This window comes from Cavia porcellus, unplaced genomic scaffold (genome assembly GCF_034190915.1).
Source record: "Cavia porcellus strain 051 isolate PalLab524CR breed Dunkin Hartley unplaced genomic scaffold, mCavPor4.1 scaffold_1, whole genome shotgun sequence".
Lineage (NCBI taxonomy): Eukaryota > Metazoa > Chordata > Mammalia > Rodentia > Caviidae > Cavia > Cavia porcellus.
The window spans coordinates 61,429,262-61,448,586 of record NW_026947484.1 but is presented as its reverse complement, the minus strand read 5'-3'; the positions used below and the strand labels follow the sequence as shown (position 1 = coordinate 61,448,586).

At 34.9% G+C, this 19,325-nt stretch overlaps 1 protein-coding gene across 2 annotated transcripts in view; it reads left to right on the top strand.

The window, feature by feature from the left end:
- Nucleotides 1–19,325, top strand: part of Rfx7 (regulatory factor X7) — a 115,646-nt gene that overhangs the window by 38,264 nt on the left and 58,057 nt on the right. Inside the window, exon 2 of one of the 2 annotated variants that reach the window (XM_063249268.1) lies at nt 8,326–8,359. In XM_063249268.1, the coding sequence (XP_063105338.1) occupies nt 8,326–8,359 (34 nt within the window). Of the gene's footprint in view, nt 1–8,325; nt 8,360–16,238; nt 16,259–19,325 lie in introns of those variants that run through there. The other variant, XM_063249276.1, reaches the window with a different exon arrangement.

The following is a 19,325-nucleotide window of genomic DNA, read 5'->3' as shown; positions in this document are numbered from 1 at the left end:
TGATCTGTCTTTTGTCTCTAACAGCTTTTAATATTCTGTTCTTATGTTGGATTTCTGGGATGTTGACTATTATATGTCTGGATGTAGTTTTATTTTGGTTATGGCTATTTGTAGTTCTGTATGCTTCACTGACCCATATCTTAGTTTCTATTCTCATGTTTGGGAAATTTTCAGCTGTTACTTATGTAAATAGCCTCTTGATATCATTTGTGTTGTACCCTTTTTTCATTTATCCCAATCATTCTTATGTTGTGTTTCTTTGCATCATCTTGCAGCTGTGGAACTGTTATTTCCTGATTCCTTGTTAGTTTTAAAAGATCTTTCCTTTCCTGTTCACTAGCTGCAATCTTGTCTTCGAGGTCTGAAGTTCTATCTTCACTTTCATTGGGGTGGTTTTGCCAACTTTCAATGGAACTTTTGATTTCCTGTTTATCTCTTTGAATCTGCTTCATGCATTCTTTTTGTTTTTTATATTGTTCATTCAGGGTTTCCATCTTTTTGCATTGTTCCTCTAATTTTTTAACTATGACTTCTTTAGATGTGTTCATCATTTCTTTCATTACATTTATCATTTCTTCTTTTACCTGAGAGATTATTTCTAATTTGAGTTCTTTTATAACTTCCCAGAGTTGTTTCTTTCTCTCAGTTGTTATCATTTCAGGCATTTTAGATGTATGGCTTATATTTTCTTCTAAGTACATGGCACCTTGGCTTGCTTGGGATAGGCTGGAGGTTTGAGATTGCATTTTGGTCTTTTGTTTTGTCATTTTCCTATATTTCCGGCTTTCAAGCAATGTTCCAAAGCTTCCCCTGGACAGGCTGGAAATCACCTCATGCTCCTTCAGCTCCCGGGACTGACTGGAGGTCATTGGGCAGGGTCTTAACCTCTAGGAGCAATGATCCAAAGCTCTTCCCGAGCACAAGCACACTGGAAATCACCTTGCGCACCATCAGGCCTATGGGACCTCCAGTGGTTCAGCTATTGTGTTTGCTTAATGTCAACATTTGTGGCAACTTCTAAGGTATTCCAAAAAATGACATTAAGAACTCTTCTGTATGATAATACTTAAAATAATGAAATTAAGAACCTTTTTACATGACATTTTCAAAAACTGTTCTAAAAACAGCAAACTTATTCTTAGTTGTTTTTCCTTTGCTTTAAAATAAGCTATCATAAAATAAAATAAGCTACCAGTAGTTTCATCCAGTCTAAAATATATTGTTCTTGGATCAAATATTAAGTATTCATATTTGCAGAAATGTTTTGCAGTAAGTCCTTGGCAGGATCTTTGAAAAGATTCAAATTGCTAAGAAGAGCTAGAGTTTATTTTCAAATTTTGTGACTGGATTCCAGTAATCCTTTATCAACTAAAGTACTGCAAAATATTAGATATTAAGGGTCAGATTGCTTTGGTATAAGCATGAAACTGTTACTGATAGCTTCCCCCGGCTGGCATAAAAAGTAAATAACCTAAGGAACAGTAATAGACAATGAAGTCTACTATACAGTGTAACGTAGGTGGGAGTGATAATATGTTGTTTTACAGGAAAAGTCAACACTACTGTATGCCAGAGAAACAACACCTATTTAGAGGTTCAAACATTATAGTAAGCCAAAAAGTTAAGCTTCAAAGTGGCCAAGCTTGTTAATTTTCATCTAGAATATTTTGTTGTATTTTGGCATTTTTCTGTAATTTGTAGTGCACAATTTCTGAAGACTCTCAGCACTATCTTGGCACTAATGGCTTCCCACTTCTCCATAGTACAGGAAAAGTACTTTCCCCCCCTAGACTTCGCCTTGAACTTTATGTCATACACAGCATCTGGAAGGTATACAACAAAGGTTATGATGTAACTGTATTATAATTTTACACATTTTTTTCTTTGTGACATTTTTTTTTCTGGAGCTATAAATTAATTTAGTAGGCTTATAAATTTGAATTATCTGAATAAGAAGAAAGCGTAGGGGCTGGGGATTTAGCTCAGCGGCATAAGCGCCTGCCTTGCAAGCAGGCAGTCGTGAGTTCAATCCCCGGTACCGATAAAAAGGAAAAAGACAAAAAAAGAAGAAGAAGAAAGCGTAGGATTGTGAGGCTATTAATTTTATTATCAAAATATCTAAGGGACTCAATGTATTTTTAAAACTAAAATTCTAAGTATCAGTTGAAGAATCTGCAGACACTGAACTCAAGACTGCATTAAAGCCAGTGTGTCTGTGACCTGAGTTTTGAAGTTTTTCACCTAAGTTGTTAGTCCTTCAGCTTGCTTCTCCTTTGCATTCTTTCATTACCAAATACCAGCTGTCAGCTTTTTACACTGAACCTTCTAAAGTGTCCTATCAGATAACTCTGTAAGCATGCATTTGTACCCTTCAGATGCCAACATTTTAAGCCAAGAATCACATTTCTTGTTAAAAGTTCAGCAATAAAGATTTGTAACTCCAGGGCTCTAATGTTTAGCAGTTGTTCTGTGTTCAACTGGGCCTGAACCTTCAGGCCTCTTTGGAAAAGAAAAGTTCCCTGATGAGTATCTTTTTGATGGCTTAATTTATTTCCACATGTGGTAAAATTAGCTGGAATGTTATTTTCTCTGTTTTACTCGTTAGGTCTTTTGAGAACTGCAGCTGGTTTTCTTTGCACATCATTTGTCATAGAAAGTTTGCTTTCCTTTTTAACACTGGAAAATACTGTTTTATATTCTTGTCACTTCGAGGTGGACAATTCATAGGATTAACTCCTTTTTAAATTCCAGTTGTTTTTCTAGCTGCAAGGCCAGTGATAACTCTGTAAGGACATCTCTTCCTAGGCATTTTCCTCTTTAGCTCAAACTAGTTTTACCAAAACCAGAATTCTGCTGGATTCCCCACTGTACTCATCCTGAATTGCCGACCACTACTTTGCTGAAGTCTATTTAATCTGGGAAAATTTTGCTTCTTTCTTTCCTTTCAGTTCAATTTGATAATATCATCAATAAGTACTGATTTTGTCAAGATTTTCATTGCTGTGGGCTTTCTGAGCAGTGATGGGGTTGCCATGGCCTCCACCAACTGAGCACCAAACTGGTTCATAGCACCGAGAGGTAGCACTGCATGGTCAGCTAATAAGGCTGGAGTCACAGGCCCCGCCATCTCACACTCACACATGCAGGCTCTAATTTTTAAAAAATAAAATAAAATAATGACCATGACATAGATCCAAAGGAAATTTACATCACAAAAAAGTTCCCTGGCTGAAGTGAAAAAATAGTTGGTGAGTAATAGAGTAGATGGTTTAAAAGTAGGAAGTGCACAACCAGGCACAGTGTGCCCACTTGCCATCCCAGCACTGATGGAACCAGAGGGAGGATTGCAAATCTGAGCCCACTGGAAAACTTAGACCCTACCTCAGTATACAAAACAAAAAGAACTAAAGTATGTAGTGTTCGGTGGCAGTATTCCTAGGCTCAATCCCCAGCACTGCTCCCCAAAGGAAACATATACACAAATCAACACTAACTTGGCCTAATATATACTTAGACAACAGAATATTGCATAGTAAAATTGTTGGATACAGTTAATAGAAGGAAAATGTTCAGCAATATAAAAAAAACTGTGGGTTAGAGAATGTAGTTGAATGGTAGAGCACTTTACTGATATGCTGAACTCAGTTCTGAACTCAGTTCCTACCTCCACAAAACAAAGCTTTAGTTCTTGAGTAATCTTTTTAAAGATAGAGAAGAATGAGAAATACCTGTTTTATATACATTTAACGTAGTATAAATGCAAATAACATACAATTAAAACCTATAAGATACAAAAGAGAATCAAATGAACAAACCTGAAAAGGTGTCTAAACAGAATTCTTTGCCTCCTGCTATTCTGAATGCTAGAAATACAGTAATAAAGAGATCATATCAACTTATTACTCTGTAATATAAAGGTTGCACTCTGTTGAGGGAGTCATACATTGGAAATAATTACTGTAAGGATAATTGTTAACATAAAGGAGATAGAGAATGACAAAAAGTGGGTTTTTGATTTTTAGATATAGCCAGAGAAAGTCTCTGAGTAGGTAACTCATGAGGCACAAACATGAAGTACTAACTTGTAGTTAAAGAGCAAACCCAGGCAGAATCGCTTATGAAGGGGGTTCTGGTAGAGAACAAAAGAACAAAAGCTCTGACTGAAAGGTCAAAGTAGGACAGATATCTTAAAATAACAATGAACATTTACCAAAAAGTCACGAGCATCCTTTTTTATTGGACAAGTTTAGAAGTAAACCCTTTACTCTGGATGTAAAACAAGGGTGTGAGTATCTGCTGCTACTCTTCACCATTGTACTGGGGAATGTAGCCAAAGTAATTAAAAAGGAAAGGGGAGGAAAAAAAGATTGAAAAGGAAGAAAAATTTTATCTTTAATTATAAATGAAATAGTCATCTGCAAGAGAATCTGTTAGCTATTCGAACTAATAAGAGTACCGGAAAGTTGATGGGAATGAAAAGCAACTTAGAAAACCAGTAGTTTGCCATATGTCAGCAGAAATGATTAGCAATCATAAGAGGAGAAAAGAAATGCAATTCATAATACCATCTGTAAGCTACCCTGGTCAAGGACTCAAATAAAAGTGAAAAGGTTTATAGAGAAAATTATAATACATTTTAAAGACAAAAATACATCCACATTGTGAGTCTGCCCACCAATTCAATCTGTATATACATATACCATCTTGGGAGTCAAATATAAATCTTGGGAGAACTTTTGTGGAATTAGGAAAATTGGTTGAAAAATTCACACAGAAAAGGTTTAACAATTACTGTACTACTTTTGAAGATGGACCATGAGCTAATCAAATAACAAGACCTAATGAGTCAGAATACAGTATTGCTCAGGAATGGTTAGGTAGATTACTGATAAAGCAGAAAAAAGGCCAAAAACAAATTGAAGCATATTTTGAAACTTGGCATAATAAAATAGAGAATAGTGGTTTGCTAGAGAGAAGGAAAAAAATATCTGTGTGATACCATTCCATATGCAACAACAAATCTCAAAGATCAAAACTGAAAACACTTAACTTTTAGAATAAAATAGAAAATACCATTATAAACTTAGCTAGGCAAGATTTCTTAAAGATAAAAATAGCATAAAAGAAAAATAAATTTGACTACATAAAAATTTATACTTCGATAAATAATACCATTAGCAAATTTTAATATAGGTAATGAGTTAATATCTAGGATATATAAAGAATTGTAATCGTGTAATAGTCAACTCCAAAAATGGGCAAAAGACATGAACCAACAGTTTATGGAGGAAAAAACTTACATGTTTAAATAAGCAGGTGAAAAAGTACACAGTATCACTAGTAATTGGGAGAATGATATATATATATATATTTTAAAATACTATTTCATATCCACAAAATGACAAGTTTTTAATATATATATATAATTTTAGTGGTCTCTGTGTGTAAGATAATAGGAACTATCATGAAGTCAAGTAAAAATATAAATGGATATAAGTGCTTGGAAAAGGTATTTAGTTACATAATAAAGTTGAAAGAATACACTTAAAAGCCTCAGAAAATCATCTTACAGACTTACGATAGGAATTTTTGCATGTACAAAGACATTTATTTCAGTATTGTTTATAGAGTAACTGGAAATTGCATAGTTGGCCCTCAGTAGATGAATGGATGAATTAATTGAACAATGATGAATGTGACAGTTAACAAACTTCATCTAAATGTATCAGAGTGGATGGTTGTCAGAAATTTTAGTGAAATATTTATATGAACATTTCAAAGCTTCAGAACATTTAAAAGCTTCAAGAATATATGCTACTTCTAGTTGTTCATATATTTAATACAGATACTAAAACAGCCACAAAGGTTACATATCACCTTCCTGAAGGTTGCCTTTGGGAAGGTAACAAGTAGTGTAACACTGGACAGAAAAACAAAAGAGAACTTCTCTATCATTCTGTTGTTCTGTTTGGGTTAAAGTATATAGTAGAATAATCAAAGGACTAGATGAGTGATTGGAAAGATTCCTGTCTGGCTCAGAATTGCTTTCATTTTCCTTTATAGATACATTCTGTATTTAGATAATAACCTAGGATTGTTACCTATAGGATTGTCGTTTACATACACATTTTGAGATTTATCAGGTCATTTGTAACAAGTGGTTCTAAACATCCCCTTTGAGAATCTTGTTACTGGCAAATGGCAGTGTGGTGAGGTGTATTGGTTTATAAATCAATCACATTTTCAAATTTTGTGTTAGTTTATTTAAAAATTCATTCTTTAAGCAATTCCTATCTTTCCAAAAAAGTTTTCTTCATATGGGAGACTGAATATTTTTTGTCATTTACTTATTTAAGTTTTATTGAATATCTGTCATGTGCCAGATGATAAACAAAGTAGTGAACAAAACAGACATCCTACTGCATGAAGTTTAAATTCTAGTTAAGGAAGACAGCTTGAATCCAGTTATTAAAAGTATAATGATTGGTGGAATATGCAGTATTTAAAAAAAAGCAGAGTGAGAGTGTTAAGTGGAATTGTTTTATATAGTGAAGTCCTGGATGAAGTGTCCTGTAGAAAGTACCAAAGTCATGAAGGAAGTGGCCAGATAGTTATAGGGACGAAGAGCCTTGAAGACTGACAGAAAAAGGCAGTGTCAGGCTTTGCTCTGACTTGGCAGTGGGGAGGCCAAATTGGCTTGATCTAAACAAATGAGAAAGGACTAGTAGGAGATGAGCTTAAAAAAAGAGCAGAGGACTGGATAATCCAAGGCTGCTTTGGTCATGATGAACTTTGGATCAAATAATTACCAAGAAGATGGCTTGAACAAAAGAATCACGCTAAGGCTTTGTGAGAGCTCACAGGGCATGGTAGTTGTGACCCGGTAAAGACACAAGCAAAGAAACAGGTCAGAAGGTTATTATCACATTGTAGGCCACAGTATTAATAGAGATGGTTAGATCCTGGACATAATGCTTTTTAGCAGCAATTCATTATAGATTACTCTGATCTCAAGAGATACTGTGGGAATTACTAAGGAAAGAAAAATAGCACATGTTAGCTGCCAGTGAATGATAAGCTATACCAGTGATCCCAAAGGGGTATTTTTAAGCCTCTAAAGATTTTCTGGGATTGTGGGAAGGGAATTTCATTCACACTTACCTAGAGATTTTGCTTTTCTTGCTCCTTTCAGTCATTCCCAGCTTTGCAGTTAACTCCATCACACTTTGTTGTTTAAAAAAATTGAACTTGAATTCTGGATATGGGTATAAAATTTTGATGTTGGCTTCATTAAATGAAATGAGTTTTACACACTGACTTTAATTTTATAACAGCTATGTGGCTATATACCAAGGCAAATAACCAGTTTTCATTTGTATTTATTTGGCTCTAGACCTTTTATGGAAGATAACTTGGTTTATAACATCTCTTAAAGGTTGTATATAAATTATTTCTGAAAGCTTTGCATGATTTACTTGTATTTGTACTTTAGTCAGATTAGTATCGTCACAAAATCCAAATGATATATTATTTAATGCAATTATTTCAATGTGTTACAGAAGTAATTCACATATGTTCTGTAGCTCAATTAAATATTGGTTTTATTTGTATTATTTCTAAATGTATTTGTCTGCCATCATAATTTATTACCATATTAGTTCATTTTTATTGTTACTTTTAAGTCTGGGAGTCCTGTTACTGGGGTAGGATGGGATGGGATAGGATAGAGAAGAAATGAATTCATTTTATACCAAGTCTTAAGAGCTACAGATTATGTCATTATCATCTTTTTGTTATTGTTTTTGTTTTAGTTTTTGTTTGGGGGAGTGTTTTTGGTACTGGGGATTGAACTCATCACTTTGTACCTGCAACATAGGCACTTGTGCTACTTGAGCTAAAGCCCCAGCCTCCATTATCCTCTTTTTAAGCAAATCATTGTCTAGAGTAGAAGACAGTAAAATCATAGTTTTTTAAACTTCATGCCCTTTTTCTCACTGTAGTAATTCATCTACACTCATGTACTCTTGAAAACTTCATTATCTGATCAGAATTCCTATTATAGTATAACAGTCGGTTGACCATAACAGCAAACTCAGAGACTATTTTAATCTCACTTAAAAATGAAATTTAGAACAACGAATGGAAAAGAGATTGTTTTGCTTTATAAGAAACATCAGTTTTAGGAAACTGCCTAATCTTAATAAAGAGCTTTACTTTTTTTTTATAATGGAGGAATAATTACCATGTCTATTTGAGAATATTTAAAATATTTAGTAAACTTTATTTTTACTAACCTGACTTTTTTTTTTTTTTTTTTTTTTTTAGCAAAACTGTACAATCTAAAGTGGACTGCATTTTGGTAAGTGAAATATGTAACTTGAAAGTTCTTTTGTAAGAAGCCTGTTACAGCTATATAAAATGTCCAGTTTTTAAGTAAATACTGGTTTTAAACATTCCCAATTTAGTGAATAAATTTGACATTTAATCACAATCTTGTGGGTAAACTGTAAGATACTGAAATTTTTTTCCTGTATCTTATCATATTGTGTTGAAATCACAATATGAAATAACAGCATTTTTTTCTCATTAGCCTTTACTGATTGTGTAAAAAAAATTGGTATTTTTCTAGTCTAATAACACTGTAAGAAAATTTAAGATATTTGATGCGCTAGTTTTATTATGATAGCATATTTTATATGTTTCAGTTGCTAACCTTTAGGAATTAAACTGCAATGATAGTTTAAATTTAGGTTGTATTTATATTGTATTGTATTACATTGTATTAAATTGGTTTTTTAAGGGCTTTTAACATACCTGTAATTTTTGTTCTTTGTATTATACTTTCCATTTTGGGGTTGCAACTTACAGATTTTAGCCCACAATAGAGTTTAAATTCAGATTATTTATTTTAGTTTCCTAGCTCTTAAGTGTTTAAGGAAAGAAACTGAAACACCTAGAATAATGATGAGTTTGTTACAAAATCTCCATCCATAGGCTACAGCAAAGGCTCTGGAACATTTAGTGGATCTGCACTGTTGGGTTACCAGAAGAGTCAGTATAATTTATCTTCTTTCTTGTGATTTCAAAACTGTCCTTTACCTAAGTTTGAGTCTTCAAATAAGCTGATTTGACTGTTGTCTTTTTAGTGTCTAGTGTGCTAGGTAATGTATATATAGGAATAGTTCATGGAAGAATTTGGTCAAAACTTCTATACTTTTTAACCTAATAGCTGAAAGGACTTTGTGAGGGATATTTTTCCCATTTCCTATCACCTTTTTTCTTTTCCTTCCCTTCCTTTCTTTTTTTGTCTTTAAATCCAGCTCCACAGTAATCCTGTGAAGGAGGTGACCGTGTTACCTACCTTTTACAAATAAAGTAACTTGTACTGCTGCATTTCAAATATCTCAGATGTGCCATTACATACACAAGAGATACAAACTTTGGAGAATTACTCATTTTTTTCTCATCATTGAGAATTATACTATTTTGTTTTGTATGAATTCGTTGTGTGTGAAGATATAGACAACTATTTAGAAGAAAACGAGATGTTATGGTAGCCATTATAGATCTGTTGTCTTGCTTTGAAATATGTGTCACTTACATTGTTTTCTTCTGATCTGCTTTGTTCTGTTTTGTTGTGTTTAGTTTTACCCTTTTAAAATAAAAAACCCTTGGAATAGTTTTAAACTACTTATATTTTATATGTAATTTTTGTCTATAATTTTTAATACTATCTTAGGACCTGGACACCTCAGTGATAAAATAAAACACTTGTCCTCATGATCCTTATATTTTATTGGACAGGTGCAGATTAAACAAGTGAAAAAATAAGTGCGTGCTAGAACTTCAGGTAATTATGTGTCATAACAGAACTTGAAAAAGGCAGAGGGTGGCAGTGATGATGGCTAGAGTAAACTCAAAGTCAGTGAGCAGGGAAAGCGTCATTGAAGAGTGTTGTTCTAGTCAGGATTTTGTTGTTGTTGTTGTTGTTGTTGTTGTTGTTGTCTTTTTTGAGACGGCATCTATGCAGTTCAGGCTGGCCTTGCGCTCACTTTGTAGCCCAGGCTGGTCTCAAACTTACAACAATCCTCCCACCTCAGCCTCCCAAGTGCTGGGATTACAGGCGTGAGCCACCATGCCCGACTTCTAGTCAGGATTTACAAGAAAAACAATTTACTGCAGGACACATAATTTATAGGATTATTTTATAGTAACCCAGAGAGTCAAATATAAAAAACTGCAGGAAATCTGTCCACACACTGAAGACCCAAAGAATCCAGCTGAGGGCCTAGATCCCTTGGCAGTGTGCTTCATGAGTCCAGCTGAAGACATAAAACCCTTGACAATGCCCTGCATGAGTCAACTGAAGGCCTAGTGCCCATGACAGTGTCTCCTACAAGTCTTTCACAAATTTGCACTGCAGAGGCCCAAAGGTCAGCAGTGGAAGCTAGAAAATCTGTGTTGGCAAGATGGAGGATCTGTGCCAGCAGGCTGAGAGATCTGCACTGGAGCCAGGAAGCAACACTCAAAGTAAGGATCTTCAGGGCTCTCTTGAAAAGTACCACAGCCATGCTCAGTGACAATAAGGTCCTGAGTTCTTCCAACACTGAGTACATCTGAGTTCGTATCAGGAAACCAGCATGACAAGATTCTCTTGGAGAGTGAACAGCATACCATCTTCCTCTCCAGAGCCAGGAAGCAATGCTCAAAGAAAGGGCCAGAGCTCCCCCAAAGTGAACCACAGCCATTCTCTGCCACAGTGAGGTCCCCAACTCCTCTGTTGATGAGAAAAGCCAAATTCACATCAAGAAAGAAGCTCGACAAGCTCCCCCAAGAGAACCAGTGACATCAAGAGAACCAAAAACAACCACAAGAAGCAACACCACCACTTCCTCTCCAGTTGTCCTTTGTATGTTGTTGGCAGCAACCCCCAGGTGGGCCATCCACACTCAGAACCATGCTGATTCAGTTTAGTTGGTGTTACAAGTTGGACCACCTGTTGTCATCCACCACAAAGGAAAAACATTTAAGTAGAGAGACCTGAATGAGAAACCAGTCTCACAAGAAGCCAGATCACCTACCAGTTTGTCCTGTAGTAGGCAGAAAGAATAATACAAATATTATTCAGGAAGAATGAATTTGAGATGTTTGAGGACAATAAGAATTGCAGTGTGCTAAAATTTAGAGATGGTTAAGGAAAGAATGATAGCAAAAGTTAAATGCAGAATAGTATATGTACAACATATTATCCATGATAAGTAGCATGAATTTCATCCTAAGTGCATGGAAAACCAATTAGAATGTTTTAAGTGAGAGAATGGTAGAATGATCTAGTTTTTTAAAAAACAGTTTTGGAAAGTGAGCTGTAAGCATACACAGAAACCTAATGGAGAATTCAAGGCACTTGATTAGGTGAAGGCATTGAAAGATGTAATATTGTTTTTTAAAAAGTAGGTGGATTCCAGGCATATTTTGAGTATAAAGCTAGCAGGCCTTACTGATAGATTGAACCTGAAGGAAGTACAGAAAAGAAATCAAAGCTAACATCTTTAGTCTGAAGTATTTCTTATACATTGACTTATAATGAATTCTCTCATTATGTACTTATGAGAGTTTATTTTGCTTTCAGTTTTGAAAGATAGTTTTACTGGGTATAAAATTCCTGCTTGACAGTTCTGTATCTTATTGCTTTGAATACATTATTCAATTGCCTTTCAGACTTCACTGTTGCTAAAACACTATTGCAAAAGGCATATAAAAAGTTTTGTTACATATTATGTTGCACTTAATGGTGTCATTGTTTTCCTGTACAAGAATTGTTTTTCTTAGACTGTTATGAATTATTCTAAATTAATTTATCACTCGCATTCACTTGCTTGCTTCTTCTGACTTTCAGCAGTTTATTATGTGTGAGGATGTTGAGCACTTTATTGTACTTGAGATTTATTGAACTCACATCTATAAATCATATTTGGGGAGTTATCAGCCATTATCTCATCAAACACTTTTTCTGTCCCTTGAATTCTTTCCTCTCCTAAAACTCTGATTATACATATTTAGAAATAACTGATGTTATTCTAGTCTGAAGCTTTATTTATTTTCCTCTAGTTTCCTTTCTCTGTGTTCAGATATTAGAGTATCTGACTTGTCCTCTGGGTTAACTTTGTGCATTCAAACCCAGATTTTGTGTGTGTGTGTGTGTGTGTGTGTGTGTGTGTGTGTGTGTGTGTGTGAGAGAGAGAAAGAGAGAGAGAGAGAGAGAGAGAGAGAGAGAGAGAGATTTTGTAGTTGTTTGGGGGTATTTGCTGGTGTCATTTTGGTTTTTCTATGTATTTCAAGTTTCTTGTGAAATTTTTCACAAGACTTCACATTGCCTTGTCTACTGAAGCATTATAGAAAGTCTTTATCAGGTGATGATATAAATGGTTCAAATTGTTTTTAGCATTTTCATGCAGGTTTTAGAATTACTGTATCACTGTCTATTAAAAAAATTCTATTAGGGTTTTGATTGGAATTACTATGAATTTATAGATCAATTTGGGTGCATTTGACATCTTGATCTATGATATCTCCACATCAATTGGTTTTCTATAGTTTATCACAGTAGCATTTTATATTTTCTGCATACATGTTTTATACATATGTTCATAAAGTTATTCCTAAACATTTAACATTGTACAAATTTAGGAATCTATTGCAAGAGGCATATAAAAAGTTTTTTATGTATTGTCTTATTGCCCATATTTTTAGTGATTTTGTGGCCTGCAAACTTGCAGAGATCATATTATTAAATCTAGTGGCCTGTGTAGAACCCTTAGGCTCTTATACCTACTCAGTCATTATCTATGAATAAAAATATTTTTAATTCTTTTTCAATTTGTGTATATACTGACTTGTTTTCCTCACTTTATTGTACTGCTAAAATCTCTGGGACAGCTGGATAGAAATGGTGAGAGTAGATTTTCTTGTAGTGCTTTCAAATATAGGGAAATACTTATTTGTATCCATATAACACAATATTAATCTTAACATTTTTATGGATGCCCTTTATACATTGAACATGTTCTCTTCTGTTCCTATTTTACAAAGTCTTTTTGGTTGTTTGTTTTAATTGTAATTACATGTTGAGAAGACCTTTAATATTCAATAAAATATGTCAGCCCCCTTATACACCCTTCTTCTAGTGAATTATTTTCCACTGTTGCCATTAAAGCTATTTCAGACTTTGGCTCAAGCTGAGCTCCCCTTTCTCTCACTGTCAAACGATCTCGCTTTCTACTTTTCTGAGGAAATTAGAAGTTGTGGTGTAGCTAAGTCCCCAACCAGTGGCCAGTTCTTGTCCTTCTTCCCTTTTCTCCCAAGAGGAACTCCGTGTCTGAAAGCTGATCTCTCTCTTGCCTAGGCCTTGCTATCTTAGAACTCACTTCACAATTTACTTTTTTTCTCCTTTTCTACTTAACTATAAATTTTCCCATTAATAGTTAAATGCTTTATTCCTTCCCATCTTTAAAAAAATTATTCCTGAAACCCATAACACTTTTGACCTATCACCTATCTTCATTTTGAAAGAGAGAAGTCAAACTTTAATCAAAGTACTGATTAAAGTCAACTTATATGTCACCTTCTGTTTTTCAATGTTAGTACCAAATAACTTCTAATATCACCCCTCTGAAACTTGTATTTATAAAAGATATCGTGACCTCTTATTTCTAAATGAAATGGATAATTTCAACCCCAACTGACAACCGTTTTTTATTTGATTCTGTTGAAAATTCCTTTACACAAACCATCTTGTTCCCCTAATTTGGTAGTGTTTTAAATTGTTTGGACAGCATATTGTCCTGGTTTTCTTGTTAATATTTTGGCATATCTATTTTACTTTCTTTTAAGGGCCTCTGTTCTATGTGTCTTTGTCCAGAAAAAGTTTATTTACTCTGATGGTTTTGATTAATCTTGATAATACTGATGACTTTCAGTTCATATTCCCCATTTAAGATACAGACCCATATATCAAACCAATATTATATCTTAGCTGATCAATTTCACCTGGGTGCCCATAGCCAATTCACACTCAGCTTTTCTAGAGCAAACTCAGTTTGTCATACCACAAATTCTGTACCTATGTATGTTAAGTTTCTGTTACTGCTTTAATAGATTACTCTTTTAATTGATGGCTTCATACATATTTGTGATTTGAAAGTTCTGTACTTCAACTATTTGACATGGGTCTCAGTGACTTAAGGCATTGGTATGAGAGCATCCTGGGAGAAAATGTATTTCTCTGCTTTTCTAGCTTCTAGTAGCTGCAGCTGACTGAGTCTTTCTTATTCTGCATCACTAACACTTCGTCATAGTCAAATTTCCCTCAGTCATACCCTTATCATCCTGAGTTACATTGGACCACTCAGATAACCTAGGATACTCTTCCCATCTCAAGGTTGTTAATTTTATCACAGCAGGAAAGTCTTGCTGTGTATATCAGCAGATTCACAGGCTTCAGGAATTAGAGGATTCAGACATGAACACTTTGAGAGACTGTTACTCTGCCATACTGTCTTGGTAAATTGTATTCATGTGTCCAACCTTGAAACCTGGAAACCAGCCTTGACTCTTTTCACCCCACCTTACAATGAGTCAGTTACGAAGTCCTGTCACATCTCAGTTGCTGTGTGTGTCTATTCTTACTACAGCTGGATTAATCTAGATATCACACTTACTTAGATACTACAGCTGTTATTCTGCTTCTAGTTTCTCCACATTCGTGCCATTCTCCATACAGCCATCAAAGACATATTTATGACTTTTTTCGCACTGTCACTTAACACTTTCATGGGCTCTCCATTGCATTATCCTAATGGTATAAGCATACTCTTCATACTGAGTCTAATCTCATTGTCTTGGTTATTTTTTGTTGCTGGGACAAAATAATGTACCTAACACCCTCAGTTTAAAGGAAAAGAGGTGTATTTGGCTATTTTCAGTCCATGGTCAGCTGGTTCCAAGACAGGGCCTGTTGTGAAGGGAAGCTGCTTATATAGTGGTAGACATAGAGCAGAGGGAGGAGTCAATGAGGAAAGTACACCCTTCCTGGTCATGTGACTCAGCTTTTCCCACTGAACCCTACCTCCTAACACCAAGCCAGCTGTAGTGTGCCCATGACCCAGTATCTTCCCAAAAGCCTTGCCTTTGAGCATGTGAGAGTTTGGAGAGGGTCATTCCTAAACACTCATCTCCCTATCATCCCTTATCAGGGTATTAGTAAGCAGTAATGAAGTAGGAAAAGAGAATGTTTGTTCTGTCTATAACAGCGTTGTCTGTTAGACCTTTCTGAGGCCATAGCAGTGTTCTGTACAATACATGCACTGTTCAGTGTGGTTAGCCACATCTGACAATATCTAGAATACTTCTTGATTTGTACTTTGGAAGAAGGCTACCAGTATGGCATTGAGGTTGGGGATGCTGTTTATATATCCTGCAAAACAAGAGAAAGCCCCTCAATAGACTTAACAATCCCAGGAGGTCTGAGTGAAGTGGGTTGAGTGGGCAGGAATAAATTTAGCTGGCAAGCAGTGGAGCAGAGTAGCTCTGTAATGGAATTGACCTCAGTTTGAATCCTTTCTTTGCCATTATTGTCTAACCTTGTATGATTTTAACCCAACTTACCCCTATAAAAAAGGTAGTAATCATAGTATCTACTATCATGCCATTACTACTATCACTGAATTGTTGTGAACATGAATTAGTGTAAAGTACCTGTCACATGGTAAGCACCTGGAAGCTTTAGTTTCAGCATTGTATGTATAAGTTGATAATGTGGCTCGAATTAACTCCATAAATACACATTTCTGAAAGTCTGAACTTAGTCAAGAGTAAAATTTTCTGTTTATCATCAAAGAACCTATTGTAAAAGGGTAAATACTTACCACATAGAACCACTGAGATCAGTGTTGAATTTCTAAAGCGTGGGCAGTGGGACATGGAGAGGGTGGGAGTCACCTGGTTAAAGCCACCCAGGAATCCAGAAGGTATACCCTGTGGAACAGGTACCAGCCTGGACCCCAGGCTTCCTTCCTTGTCAGGCCTTGGTAGATAACCCACTTCTGCCAGCTGTACCTTTCTTGTGTTTTTTTCTTTTGGATGAGGATACTCCTTCTTTTGGACTCAGATCAGAAGTTAATTTTTTTTCACATTATTTATTTTCTAGGAATGTGTTCAGTAGCAGTCAACAGAAAATCCAAGCTATTGGTGACTTCAAGAAGTAAGCATTTATGCCAGCAAATAAGACATCAAAGTTAGGTATTTCAGAGTAGTGTAGTGACTCTAACACTACCAGTTCTGGCCTCTTTATTTGCTGTGCCTTTTTTCTTGTTACATCCCTTTCATCCAGTTGCTAAAGCATGAAGAGAAGAGGGGGAAAGCTTTCTTTAGGAAAGCTGTCTTAATTCAAGACGTCTACTTCCATTCACTGAGAGCTCTAAAAGATTCACAGTGAAGTAGACTATTCTCATGTAATATGTGTACATATATCTGGTCTCTTAACTATCGCATCCCATGTTATGGGCCCTCCTTTCATATACTCTGTGTATACACCCACCAAAGCACTTACCATATACATACTAATTGACAGTTTCACTTTTTGATTCTCCAAAAATTAGCTTTTGGAAGTACAGACTGTACTTCAACTTTGTATCTACATTGCTTAGCAATACCTAGTACTTAGAAACAATATATATTTGCTAGATGATTTTCAAAAACAGTACTTATCCAAATGACATAATAATATATTCAATTTGTTTTGTTATCATTGTTTATTGAGTACTGACCATCTGCCATATAAAAGGTTTATGATCAGTCCCTATACTTTGTATATGAGGTTAATATGTTTAATATCCTCATTTTAAGTTAAAGAAACAGACTCATGCAAGAAAGGTGACTTACCAAAAGTCTTAAAAGTTAGCTTGTTGGGAGAATTAGGCTTCTAATCCAATGTTCAGACTCCAGAGTCCAAGGTTTTAAAAGCTGTGATGTGTTACATCATTTAAAATTTTTTTCTCAAATATTGAGTATATATATGAAAATTTTGAAATTATTCTTATAATTTAAAAAAAATTCCTGAAAATAATCTCCCCAACCTCTCCTAAAAAGTAAATCTCAAGTTAAAAAAATAAAAGCTGGCCTCATTTTCTTAATGAATTTTAAAATAATGACCTCAGTGTAATCTGTTTCAGGCAAGCAGGTTATTTGAATGCTAATTTTAACTTTTAATGCTGTAGCCAAGGCTGGCCTTGAACTTGTGTTTATCCTCGTGTCTCAGCCTCCCAAGTGCTAAGATTACAAGCATGCAACACCATACCTGTCATCTCTGCTGATTTTAAGGGCTTTTGTTTTTGGTCTTTTTTTTTTTTTTTTTTTTTTTTTTTAACTATTTTCTTTTTTGGTACCAGGAAGCCAGCACAGGTTCTCATACTTGCCAGGCAAGTGCTGCACCACTAAGCTATATCTCCAGCCTTTCTGTGCTGTTTTTAAAGCCTGGAATAAAGGACTTAACTGTCAGTTTATCAGTAAAGGGAGCATATTGTGAATAATTTTTTCTTAATGTTTTGTATTTGCAGTAAAAAAAAAAAAAATGCAATTGGGGCTGAGAATTTAGCTCAGCAGCATAAGCACCTGCCTTGCAAGCATGGGGTCGAGAGTTCGATCCCTGATACCGATAAAAAAAAAAATGTAATTGATACTTTCTTTGATGGTAACCTAAACTAAATTTTTCATTTGAGTTGTAACATTTTTATATCTATTATACTCATTGTTCTTCTATAAATTTGACCAAATTATATTTGACTCGATAAAAATCTTAGCCATTATATCTAATGCCCCAACATTAGACCCAGCAGAGTTTGAAAGTTTTCCCGTCCATATTACTTAGTTCCTTATCTTCATATAGTTAAATTAGGCCTCTTCCTGTGAAGGGACCTAAAATGTAAGGGAAACCGTCTTTAGTTTTTTTATTACAAAAGGTCTCACCTACTGAGAGTCAACCAGAGGAAGCTAACAAATAATACTATTTTATTTCCCAAAATAAAATCCTCATTCCAAGGGATGTTAATGTGTCACACAGAAAAAGTTTTATAACCATCTGTTTCATGAACTTTGGAAATGGTGTCTCAAAAGCTATTTCAGGCCAGGGATTTAGCTCAGCGGCATAAGTGCCTGCCTGACAATCACAAGGTTGCGAGTTCAATGCCTGGTACAAAAAAAAGAAAGCTATTTCAGTTGCTATATATTGTGACTCTTTAGGTGTTCAGGTTGTTTTAAATGTTGTCTCTCAATTCTTCTCACCCCTTTTTCCCCATGAAGGTAGTGTTTTGGGATACATTGTTTGGGGAAAGGTTGGTAAAGTCTGTAGGGCATGTTTCTAGAATAAAAAGAATCTCATGTATTTTGTCTTTCAAAACTAAAAGGATGTTGAGAACTTTCTTCTAGGTGTATATACCACCAGGAAGAATCTTCCCACTAGTTGTAATGTTTAGATTGCCTACATTGACTAGAATAAATAAAGGTTAAAAGGTTATATTCATTTTCCTTTAACAAAGACTAATGGGGATATTAAAACATAATATTCAACTTTCAAGAGAAAAAAGTATCTGTTTCATGGATTAGATAATTCAACAGAAATCCCAGGAAGTTTATAGATACAACAGTAGATAACTTTATTTTTATTTTTCACATTGACTGGCAAGATAAAAGTCTCAAAACCAGAAATAGGGAGACGATGTACTTTAAAACTATTTAAGGCTTTGTTTTATGTTTCCTGTGAAGAGTATACTACACTGTTTTCTATTTTTGGACTTCTAATTGATCAGTATTCTAAAATAGAACTCTTAGAACACTGTATTGTATTTTCTTGTATCATTTTATATTGTATCATTTCGTATTATAATATACCATAGTATATCATATCATACTGTGTCCTAGAACATGTATTACATAGCCACTATTTCTAGATTTCAAAAATATGGCATTAGCATTGTTCATGTTTGGTTTAGTGTAGCCTAAGATACCTACCTTCTTTACAGGGCATGCTTGGTACAGGCCAGGTACAGTCTCCCAATCTGACACTAAGTATATCCAAAGATTTGTTGCCTTAAATGAGTCTTCAGGCTCACTGACTTGTGAGCTTTCCTGAAGTATATGGGTTGTTCATGAGAACTGACTAAAGGAGGATTTTCCTAAGACTGTAATTGGGAGAAATGAATAATGATGTGGGGTTGACAGTATCCCTGTTCCTTCTAGGGGGATAGGGACAGAGACTTCATTCAGATAATTAG